Here is a 12,412-nt window from a genome sequence, read left to right as displayed (position 1 = left end):
TCAACTTCCTTTGTAGAGGGGATGGAAAAGGGAGAATTTTAGCTATTCCTGGAAAAGGCTTTATGAATAAAGACGTCAGTATTTTTTTTAACACATAGAAACATTTAAAGGTAAGAATATGCTTGTAGAGGAACAGATCAGTTTTGCTGTACATCTTAAATTCCTATAGCATTCTTTACTTGTTTATAATATAGTAAAACATGTGCATAAAATGGTCCATCCAACAATAAAGCAAGACTGTCTCTAACTTTAAACAAAGTCCAAGTGATGAAGAGAAATCTAAAGGCATAAATTTTCTACATTGCCATGTTATATGAAAAAAATTAATTCTTACTTATAGAAAGGGATTAAATCTCAGATGAGAGTTTGTCAGTAGCTTTATTCTTGGAGGAATCACTGTGGAATGCTAAGGAGATATGTTTTGAAAGAGTTTAGTATCTGTGCTTCCATGGGCCTCCATTTTTAAAGGCTATTTTTCATAGAGTTGAGCTATTGATACTATTTTACCACTTGATATTTTTTTGACATTCATGCAGCAAATATTTCAGATGGGACGTTATATCTTGAGAGGGTAGATAGCTTAAAAAAGAGTATGCAATGCTCTTCTCTTCTTTTCCCAATAATCACAACTTGGCCTTTCATCTGACTTGAGACTCTTTATCCTTCTCTACAACGCAGTGGGAGGAGGCTTATTCTGGAATTAAGTAGGGCAAGATGCCATGTGATAGTAATAACTGCTTCTATCTCTCCTAATATGGAATTTTTAGATACTAGCTATTTGGTAAAGACAGATGTGTAATACATTTTCTGGATTTTATCTCCATTTTTTCTGCCAGTTAACGTATTATTTTTTCTTTAAAAGCTCTAAAAGTTTCATGTCAGTGAGCAGGAACAGAATATTTTACAGCAAATTTTCAAAGAGATTTTTTTTGCAAAGATGCACCCCTAGTGATGAAGTATTTGTGCCAGGAATGATGAGGGTAGTTTCCCTATTGTTCACACAGCAGGCTGTCATCTTTTTCTTCTTAATAGGGAAAGGTCTTATCCTCAGCAATGCTGCATGAGTCTTTCAGTTACTTGGCAACAATAATAAAAAAAGACACAAGCAGTGAAGGACCCATCATCAACATCATGACAAATACTAGTCCCTCAGCTGGTTTTAATGGCCATATGGAGACATTAAATTCCTTGCTTTCAAGAATTAAACCCACTGCGTATGATCAGGTTGAACTCTGGTATGTCTGGCAATGTGACACATTTTAGCTGTTGTATGTGAATTAGCATGTGGAAAAAAGTGAATAAATATGAGGCATTCACCTGAATAAACAAGCAAAGCACCCCTAGAATGCACAAGAAAAACACAGATTTTTCTAATTTAAATATCATGATATGTGTGTATCATGATATCTGTTGCTAAGGAATTAATAAATAGAAATAAGTACTTGATTAAGGAATACTGCCATTGGGGTCGGCTCCGTGGCCGAGTGGTTAAGTTCGTGCTCTCCGCTGCGGCGGCCCAGGGTTTGGATCCTGGGCGCGGACATGGCACCGCTCCTCGGGCCATGTTGAGGCGGCATCCCACATCCCACAACTAGAAGGACCTGCAACTAAGATATACAACTGTGTACAGGGGGCACTTGGGGAGATAAAGCAGAAAAAGAAAAAAAAATAAAGATTGGCAACAGTTGTTAGCCCAGGTGCCAATCTTAAAAAAAAAAAAGAAATACTGCCATCAATAAAAGAACACTTAAAACCAATCAGGATGTATGGGAAACCCAACACAGGATACAAACACTAACAAATGAAACTACTTGTAATAAAAATATAATTATAACATAACCATACTGAAGGCAGGGGCAAAAGAACAAAATAACTTTGGAAAACAGTAAGGAGGATGCAGAGAGGGGCTGGCCAGCAGGTCAGGTTCCAGTTTGGACAGGAGGGCACACTGGGGAAGACCCAGGGGAGGGGAGCTGTAACGCAGGAAAGTGCTGGGACTGGACACATGGGCTGGGACCAGGCCAGAGTCAGCTCTCAAGGAACCCTGGGGCCAGGGGCAGGAGGATCCTAGGTAAATAAAACCCACAGACAATCCCCAAATTGTATTTGATTCTTGCTTTCACCTTCCTTCTTTAGGCCTGCTTTTAGTACTTTGGCCACAGGGTCCTTCTTACCACCCGAGAGCATCGTGGAATAGTGAGAAGGGAAATGAATTAATAGACACAAGGTCAGCCTCTGGCTGGGAGGAGTGGAACAGTGTGGGCTCTAGAGGAATTCAGACCAGGGCTCTCCTCCCAGCCTTGTCTCTAGCTGTGCGAACTCAGCACATTACCAAAATCTGTGAGCCTGGGATTCTTCATCAGTGAAGTGGGTTTGATAAGCCCTGTCTTCTAGAACTGTTGGAATGTGTATACTGTATGTAAAGCACCCGACACAAGGACTGGTGTCCATTGAGACTTTCAAGAATGGCAATTATTGCTGTGTTTACTTTGACCCCAGCTAATACCAACCCTCCTACTAAGATTTTTTATTTTTGGGTTGTTTTGTTGTTATTTTAATCCAGGAGATGTCTGAGAATGTGCAGTGCTGTAGGATACTGAACACGAAGTCAGCCAAAAATTCTGCTCAGCAGGAAAAAATACCTTAGGAAATCATCCCCCTTAAAGGATATATTATTTAATTTGAATGTTGGGGGAATCCTCCCCATCTAGATGCAATTCAAAGCTCTCCTAAAATGTGTGTCAAGAAGCAACTTCTTCTCTCCCTCCCAGCTACCCTTGGATACAAATCACCCCTAATTTCATTCATTTAACCCCTACCAAAATCAAACCCCCCATTAGTGTTTGCCAAGTTTTGCTCAAGATAACCTAGTTAAAATGCCCTTTTAATGGAGCAGGCTCTATTTCTCCCAGTCCAGGGCAAAGAGTGCCAGCACAAGGGCATCTTGACATCCCACCTCCAGGAAGTGTCACCTTTATTTCTCAGAAAGTCCCTGGCAATGATGTGGATAAAATACCTGGTTTGTGGATTGGGGTCACCTGCACTGGGACAAGAACAGAGGACCCCTTCCATCCCTGCCCCTGGTGGAGATTTCTCTCTCATTTATCCATGATCCCAAAGTAACTGCTAAAAGCAGTTCTCCACTGAAGGCTTAGTTTCTCAACTGTGAGACACACCACCCAAGGTTCTGGCCCCTGCTCACCACCCTCACACCCTCCTCTGACCCACCACCCATCTTAACTTAAAATTACCTCCCATTTAAGGGCTCGAGGTTTCCCAAGGCCCCAAATTGAGTTGCCTCCAGACTTTTACGCTTGAATGTTCCCATCTGGCCCTCCCTCCCTCCACCATCTCATCCTCCTTTTCACCCGTCTTTGTGTTTTAGAGTGTATCTCACCATCTTTCTTATATGATAGCTGCTTTTAGACTATAATTCTATGAGCAGTGGCTTGATCTTCTTCTTACCATCCCCCATATTACCATGGAGCCTTCCGAAGAGCAGATGCTCAATTAATGTTTCAGGAATAAAAAAAAAAAAACCAGTAAGCAATTTATTATGATTTTGTAAATTTCTCCTACATACTTGAATAAACGAAGCAAGTTCAGGTATATAACTTTTATTTTATAGAACAGCTGAATACAAGAAATAAGGGAAACCAAAAATTGGTCTTTCACTTTTTTCTCTATTTTTTGGTCCCAAATATGTTATTGCTAATTTCTTTCACGTTTCTAAGGAAATGCCTATTCCAATGCCATGTTTTCTTGTTCCAGATCACTAAATAAGATGGAAAGTTACTAAATTTATTTTATAAAATTGCAAAACTCTTACTCTTAAACCTCAGAAACAGCATTAAATATGTAACCAATATCATTCATACACTTAGATTCTGAAGTTCTTTAAACTTTTTTTAAAAGAAACATTTGAAAACTTTCAACAACAAAAGATGAATCTACTAGTTATTAATGTAATCCCTTCACCTAAGCCTTCACAATACTTCAAACACAAAGTGAGGAAGGTGCTTCAAATTTCACTACAGCTGGGACAAGCTGCCAAGATTGACCCCGGAAGGCACATTAGCCGTGGTACCAATACGAAGCAAAGATGCAAATCTGGCTCGGGCTCTCTCTTCCTCATCTCGCAAAGCTTCTTCATACCAGGCTGGGAAGGCACTAGGGACGGTATCATGAAGCTTGGCCAAAAATTCCAGGACTTTCATCTTGCTGGTTTCAGCATGGGCTCTTGGACCCCACAGGAATGCATAGCGTGGAGGATCGCTGTTGGGCACCTGCCGGTACTCCAGGTACCTTTCTTGCACGAAATCTTCAGTGATGAGCTTATTGGCATCCCCATAGATGTAGTGCTTCTTGTCAGCATATATCCCCATCACATTAAGTACTTCCCAGATATCCTCTTCCGCAGCACAGTTGGCCTTCATGAAGATCACACAGAGGATAGTCATCAGGAGGCCGGTTTTGGGCATGATCTTCTCACCCCTCAGCCTGTCATCAGAGGTGCGCTGCAATTTGCTGACAAGGACATAGCGGTGCCTAATAGGATCAACTTCCTTCACATCAATTCCAAAGGCCAGCACCATTAGCTCAGAAGCTTTCTTGAGGATCACATGGAAGTGTGCTTTGTGCTTTTTGATGACCTGCCTCATCATATCTTGTTTTGTTATGGGATCCCTCATGTTATACTTGCGCAGCAGGAATTCCACCAATAAAATTGCCTTCTGATCTAGAGGGGTTCTGTGAGGATCATCAGTGCTGGCTGATGCCTGGGAGGTGCTTGGTCTTTCCTCATCTTGGTTCTTGGCACCTTCATCAGACCTTGTGCATGAAACACCTGCAGAAGTATTGGTTGTGGGTGGGGCCCTCCGAGACCTCTGGGATTTGCTACCTGACCCAGCAGAAGGGGAGCTCTTGGGACTACCACCAAAAGAAGGAGAGGGGGAGGAAGGGGACCCTTCCTCTGCTTCAGTGGCCTGAGCATCCTGGAGACGCTGAGTCTCAATCTGGGCCTGACGGCGTTTCTCACGGGCACGGAGTTTACTCTTCTGCCCCCGAGGCATGATGACACTGGTCAGGGACAGCAGGCAGGAGTGTGGGCAGGAGGGCAGGCAATGAGGGCACCTGGAGGAGGGAAAATGAGATGGTGTGTGCACCTTCAGCAGGGAGATTCCACCTTGGTTTTGACCAAGGCCGCCTCTGCAGATTTCCTTAAGGACAGTGCTTTAGGACCCCACAGGGCTTGTTTTCTGATCAGCCTGTCCCCTGAGAACCCTGCAGAGGAAGTTAGAGTGTGCCTTAGGCTGAAGCCTGCCAGTCCTACCTGGGACAAGTTGGGGCTGAGAGCATGGGCTGGCAGGTCTAGGCTTTGTGGGGTCCCCTCTGTTCTGAGGTAAAGAATCCTCTCACTTCACATTTAAGATCATCCCGTAAAATGTTGGCAGGGCCAGGGCCTCCTCCCCTCTGCAGCTCTGAAGCTAAACTCCGTATACCAATGGCTTTACCTCCCTGAGCACCCCCAGGGAGAAATGAGGGAGAACCACAGCGCTGGCCACCCCTGTTGGGGCTTTCAGAGATGACAATAGGAGCAGAAATTTATGAGATCCCCTTTGTCCCGGCTGATTAGACTTTTCAGTCCCCACACATGTGGCCTCTGCCAGTAGATCAAGACCCGCACCTCCCGGAGTTGGACAGCCCTGTCCGGGGCCTCCCAGGGTAGACCGCAGGGGCAGAGGTCTGTGCAAAGTTGAAAGTACCCTCAGTACTTACTCAGGGTCCTCTCCTTGACTCCGAATAAAGGCCTGAGATTTCTCCGTCTGTTGATCTGAGTCCAGTGGACTCAGATCAACTTCTTCATTCCCAGAGACCTGGAGGCAGAATTGAGGGCTCGTTGCGCCTAACAGCCATGCCTCGGGCCTGTTAGCGCGAGGCGGGTCAGAGCGGGGTTCTGTGAGGTCTCCTTTGTTCTACGGGCGCGTGTTCTCACAGTTCTAACAAGGGGTTCTCATCTTGACTCTTACCATCGCCTCTCCCCTCTAAAGACCTGAGGCTGTCACCCTCAGGCCTGAGACCCTGGAGGTGGAAGTTGGTCAGTACCTAATACTGACAGCTCTACCCTGGGCTTCCCAGAAGTGAAAGCAGCAGTGGGGCTCCATGCGGGCCCCTCTGTTCTGGGATGAGTTGTCCCGTCCGTCCTCGGGGTGGGGGCAGGGAGTAGGGTGTCCTCCTCATGGCTGCTTGTTTAAAGGCTCCCTTGAGAAATACCAACTCTGAAAGCTCTGAGCTGTTTCTCTAATTTTTAACCCTCATTCATAGTAAGAAATATATTTATGTCTCTAACAAGTGTGTGTATTTTTTTCATGAAAGAATACCTACCCTTGTTTAGTATGATTCATTCTTTCCATTCCTTATATTTGATTATAATATTAGTGTTTTTGAAAGGCTGGTCCTCGCCCCCTAAAGACATTTCAGGTACTTATTAGGACAATCTCTGGACTCAGGTTGCCTAAACCAACCCAATCTTTGGTGCCATCCTGATATTATCCCACGGTCCTGGCACGCAGGCTCTGAGAAGCTGCCTCAGGTTCCTTCAGTGAAGCAGCAGAAATTCATTGTGTCAGGACACACTAGAAGAAACAAGGGCTGAACTTTAAATCTTTCCTCCAACCACTCCTGTCATCTGCCTCTCTTGCAGGCTACAGACCAGTCTCAGCTTCAGGTTATGCCCCCACCTGCCCAAACACAGGTTCTAGTTCAACACATTTAGTCTCTCCCAAAGGTTTCCCATTTATGTTGTTTTGCTTTTGCTGATATTTTTCTTTCATTCTCCCTTTGATAGTTTCTCCAGTTGATTTCAGGCAACAGTGGCCCAAGTCTGGGAGCCGTCTTTGAAGCTACATGCAAGGCTGTGTATTAGCGTGCTTGGGCAGCCATAACAAAAAACCATAGACTGGATGTCTTAACAACAGAAATTTATTTTCTCACATTTCTAGAGGCTAGTAGTTCCAGATCTAGGTGCCAGAAGATTCTGTTTCTGGTAAGAACTCTCTTCTTGGCTTTTCATATGGGCATCTTCTTTCTGTGTCCTCACATGGACTCTTCTTTGTAAATGCACAGAGAAAAAGAGAGTGGTCTTTGGTGTCTCTTCCTCTTATGTAAGGACATCAGCACTACTGGATTAAGGCCCCACCCATATGACCTCATTTGGCCTTAATAACCTCCCTAAAGACTCTGTCTCCAAATACAGTCACATTGGGGATTAGCTACATTCTTACAGTTGCCACCAAAAAGATGGAATATATTCTTGTTGGATTTCTTTTTAGGTAAATTTTGAATATTGCTGCTCTTGTTAGTGGGCTATTTTCTATTAATTATCCTAATTGGTTATTGATTTTTTTGTGGCTAAGGTCCTGATTTTGGTATAGTAACATTCTATAAACAGCTTTTGGAGTCTCTTATTCATTTGAGTATTTCGTGCACTGGTCCCTTTGGATTTTCTAATTAGAGGATCATATTGTCACCATTTATTATCTCTGTCTTTTCAATATTAGTTCCTCTTATTTAATTTGATACTATTATTCTTCTAATTATGTATTCCAGTCCACTTTTCAACCGTAGGTACAGTGCCATAACATCTGTTTCTTTGTCCTGACTTTAATGGGACTGCTTCTGACATTTCACATTTATGCAAGATTTCTGTAGATTTAAAGAAATGGAAATTCTCTTCAAATGTTATTTTGCTAAAAGTTTTTGTGATTAATTAGTGTTAAATATTTTTTCAAAGGCCTTTACTGCACCCTTGCACATGATCAAATGCATTTTTGTCCTCTAATCTATTAAAGTAGAGAAATTCCAATTGATAGTTTTTTCTAATGTTATAATATCTTTGCATTTCTCGAACTCAGCCTATTTATTCACTGCCTATATTAGACATGCTATGAATTTATTTAGGATAGATGCCTCTACATGAGTGAGCTTGGCTCAAGCGATTTTTTCTTGGGATCTCCTTATCTGGTCTTTGTATCAAGATCAGAACACCTGTTAAAATGAGTTTACTAATTTTCCATCTTTTTGTATGGCTTAGAAGAGTTTATGTAAGATGGCAGTTAGTTTTTCCTTACTCATTTGGTGCAGCTGGATTCCAAATCTGGCTTGTCCTGGAATATTTTGAGGGGAGCTGGAAAATAGGCTAGAGTTAGTATTGTTTGACTGAAGTTTTCTATTTCTTTTTGGAACAACTTGAGCAATTATGTTTCTCCAGAAACCATTTAAACAGTCCATTTAACTTGGAATTTAAAATTTAAAGACATGATATGTTTTCTTTATTATAGTAAAGAAAACCCACACATATAACATTCGAGCTATTCTTTTAACACAATTTTAAGTATGTGTAATTCCACTTCTGGATATATATTTATCCAAAAGGATCGAAATCAGAATCTTGAAGAGGTATTTGCACTCCCTATGTTTATTGCCACATTATTCACAATACCCAAGATGTGGAAGCAACCTAAATGTTTATTAACGGATGAATGGATAAAGAAAATGTGGTATAAAGACATTTATAATAAACATTTTCACTAGAGAAATTATCAAGGATATACAACAGTACAGAGAATATAATGAACCTAATATACCCGACAGAGGTAAAAGTTTGATCAGATTAACATTTGTTGGTTTTTGCTTCTTTATTTGCAAGACCTCTTCAGAGGTGACACTGTGCACTTCCATTAGGAGGAACATAATGTGTGTATGTTTCTGTTTGTGGTGATGTTGGCAGTTATTGATGATCATTACCTTTATCCATTAATCTATTAGAGGCTACAGGATGGTAATTGTCTAATTCTATCATTCCTTGTGAGTTAAGCATTTGAAATACTTCCACATCATCTGAAGAACCTTCCCTTCTTCGTCCAACATATGGTTTACCTTGAGGTATAATAAAACATATTTATGGTCTTCTCATATTAAATCTCTTCTGCACCTAAATTTTGGACAATTTTATTTAACATCACATATTTATAGTTCTTTTTTGTAATTGACAATACTTATAATAATTGTATATTCTGTAATTTTTTTGAAGAACTGGCTTTGGTTAGTTAGCTTTACTGTTTTCCTTATTTCTGCATTTATCCTCATTATTTCCTACCTTCTACTTTTTAGGTTTATTATGCTATTCATTTTTTACCTTCTTGAATTGCTTAGATGTCATAAATATTTTTTGTTTCCTAATGGATCTGCTCAAGGCTATAATCATCGCTCTTAATACCACTTGGACTATATCTCACAGATAGCGTTAAAATGTTTTATGTGTACTCTTAGAAATGTTGCAGCTTGAGTATATTTCTCTGTACCATGTGCTAGAAAAATAAATAAAATTGAACACATGAAACAGTCAAGGGTTGCCCAGAGACACAGAAAATTCTCTATATATTTAACCCAGAAAGAAGTTAATGCAATATATTGGTTACTCAATGGATGAACATCCACACAGGGAAGGGACAGGAAATCTAATACTTAGCAACTTGATGATGTCACTCCCACCTTCAGGTCCAGGAGCCCAGGAGTTGGTTTCAACAGGATCTAGAACCATGGTGAGCCAATATGATGGAGGCTAGAGCCAAGGAGAAGATGTAACCATTGAAGGGGAAGCCACCTGAGGCAGAGAGAGAGAAAGAGAAAAATTATGGTTGCTCCTGTCCTTCTGGGTTAAAACCTTCTGTTAATGCCTCCTTTTGTCTAAAATGAGACGGTAGCCAAATGTTGGAGAGGCTAGGATTTACAGATTCAGTCCACGTATACTAGAGAATGGAGCAGGGAAAGGGTGATGAACAGTTCTGAGGGCAAAGAGATCTAGGATTAACATATCACATTGACATTAACAAATTAAATGGGGAAAGTAAAATCGAAATTGACATAGGAAATATTTTATAAAAATCAGCGTTCATTCATGATAAAGAAGATATGTTGTCAGATTAGATACAGGGTATTTACCAAAAACAAAACAGAACAAAACAAAACAAAAAACCCAAACAGAAAATGACATGCATAATATGGAAATGTTAAGAGATTTCACTTGAAAACTGAGAAGTAGACAAGGATACCTGCTGTCACCATTTCTCTTGAACATTTTAATAAAAATTTTACATAGTACAGTAATGAGAATCATAAGAAATGAAAGGGATCATAAGAAATCAAAGGGAAAATACAAAGTACAGCTTTTATAATTAGCAGGTGATTAGACTCTGTATAAAGAAAGTCCAAATGAACTAAAGATAAGACATTCCATCACCTAAGAGAGTTTTTCACTACAAGAAATGTTAAAGTCAATCAGGCTGAAACCAAAGAACACTAAACAGTAACTAGAAGCCATATGAAAAAATAAAGATCAGCAGTAAACATAGGTAAATATAAAAGCCAGTGTTATTGTATTTTTGGTATGTAATTACTTTTTTATTCCCTATATAATTTAAAAGACAAGTGCATAAAATAGTGATTATAAACCTTTCTTAATGGGCACACAAGTATAAAGATGTAATTTTTAGAAAATAAAATTACAAACCAACATCCCTTATGAATATAGATGCAGAAATCCTCAACAAAATGATAGTAAATGGAAACAAACAGCACATAAAAGGATTATATACAATGACTAAGCGGGATGTATCCTGGGACTGCAAGGCTAATTCAACATAAGAAAATCAGTCAATGTAATATATCACATTATAAGAACAAAGGAAAAAAAACTATGATCATCCTAGTAGATGCAGAAAAAGCATTTGACAAAATTTAACACCCATTCATGATAAAAAAAACTCAGCAAACTAAGAATATAAAGGAACTTCCTTAACATGATAAAGGGAATTTGTGAAAACTCGTAGCTAACATCTCACTCAATGGTGAAAGAATGAAAGATTCACCCCTAAACTCAGGAACGAGGCAAGGGTATTGCCTTTACCATTGATATTCAACATTCTACTAGAAGTCCTGGCCAGAGCAATTAGGTAAGAAAAAGAAAAGAAATAAAAAGGATCCAAATTGGGAAAGAATTACTAAAACTATCTCTTTATAGATAACATGATTCTATATATAGCAAATTCCAAAATTTCCAAAAAACCACTAGAGCTAATAGGTGAATTCAGCAAAGTTGCAGAGTACAACATCAACACACAAAAATCAGTTCACAAGCAGTGAAAAAGCTGAAAAAGAAATTAAGGAAAATATTCCATTTACAATAGCATCAATGAAAATAAAATACCTAGGAATACGCTTAAACAAAGACATGAAAGATTGTATAGTGAAAAATATAAATCATTGCTGAAAAAATGAAAGAGGACCTAAATAAATGGAAAAACATCTAATATTCATGGATCAGAAGCCTTTAATATTGTTAAGATGGCAATACTCCCCAAAGTGATCTACACGTTCAATGTAATTCTCATCAAAAATTACAGTAGTCTTTTTCGCAGAAATGTAAAAGCCAATCATCAAATTCATATGAAACTGCAAGGGATCCCCACCAGCTAATACAGCATTGAAAAAGTAAAACAAAACTTGAGGACTCACATTTTCCTATTTGAAAACTTACTACAAAGCTGCAGTAATCAAAACAGTGTGGTGCTGGCATAAGGCTAGACATATAGAACAATGGAATAGAATTGAGAGCCTGAAAATAAATGCAAACATCTGTGTATAATTTATTTTCAACAGGGTGCCAAAACCATTGACTGTGGAAAAAAGAGATTTTTCAACAAATGGTGCTATGACAACAGGATAACCACATGCAAAAGAATAAAATTAGACCTATAGCTTACTCCATATATAAAAGTTAACTCAAAATGGGTCAACAGCCTAAACATGAGTTAAAACTATAAAGGTATTAGAAAAAAGTATAGTGGTAAATCATCATGATCTCAGATTTGGCAATGGAATGTTAGATTTGACACCAAAGTACAAACAACAAAAGAAAAAATATATCAAATAGAATTCATATATTTTTTTAAAAACTGCATCAAAGGACATTATCGAGAATATGAAAAGGCAACCTACAGAATAGGAGAAAATGTTTGTAAATTATATGTCTGATAAAGGTTTACTATCCAGAATATATAAAGAACTCTATCAACTCAGCAACAAAAAGACAAGCAACCCAATTTTTAAAATGGGCAATGGATTTGAATAGACAGCTATCCAAAGAAGATATACAATGGCCACAAGCCTATGAAGAGGTATTCAACATTATTGGTCATTAAAGAAATCAAAACCACGAGTACCACTTCAGACTCACTAGAATAGCTTTAATTTTTTAAAAAGGAAAATAACAAGCATTGGATAGGATGTGGAAAAATAAGAATCCTCATACATTGCTGGTGGGAATTTAAAAAGTGCAGTTGCTGTGAAAAAC

The 12,412-nt window shown here is 39.3% G+C and overlaps 1 protein-coding gene across 1 annotated transcript; it reads right to left on the bottom strand.

Moving 5' to 3' along the window:
• Window positions 1-3,601: 3,601 nt before the first annotated feature.
• LOC103541786 (melanoma-associated antigen B18-like) lies at window positions 3,602-6,195 on the bottom strand. The gene is made up of 2 exons (XM_008508653.2): window positions 5,779-6,195; window positions 3,602-5,133 (listed from the first exon to the last, which is right to left on the bottom strand). Exon 2 carries the CDS (start codon window positions 5,070-5,072, stop codon window positions 4,032-4,034), a length of 1,041 nt encoding a protein of 346 aa, XP_008506875.1. The 5' UTR covers window positions 5,073-5,133; window positions 5,779-6,195; the 3' UTR covers window positions 3,602-4,031.
• Between the last annotated feature and the right edge of the window lie 6,217 nt (window positions 6,196-12,412).

This window comes from Equus przewalskii, chromosome X, assembly GCF_037783145.1.
Source record: "Equus przewalskii isolate Varuska chromosome X, EquPr2, whole genome shotgun sequence".
In the NCBI taxonomy this organism is placed as follows: Eukaryota; Metazoa; Chordata; class Mammalia; order Perissodactyla; family Equidae; genus Equus; species Equus przewalskii.
This window is presented reverse-complemented; position numbering and strand designations above follow the sequence as displayed.

What these genes read in the sequence shown, in the direction of transcription:
- LOC103541786 (XM_008508653.2), bottom strand. Translation starts at nt 5,072, where the DNA reads ATGCCTCGGGGGCAGAAGAGTAAACTCCGTGCCCGTGAGAAACGCCGT.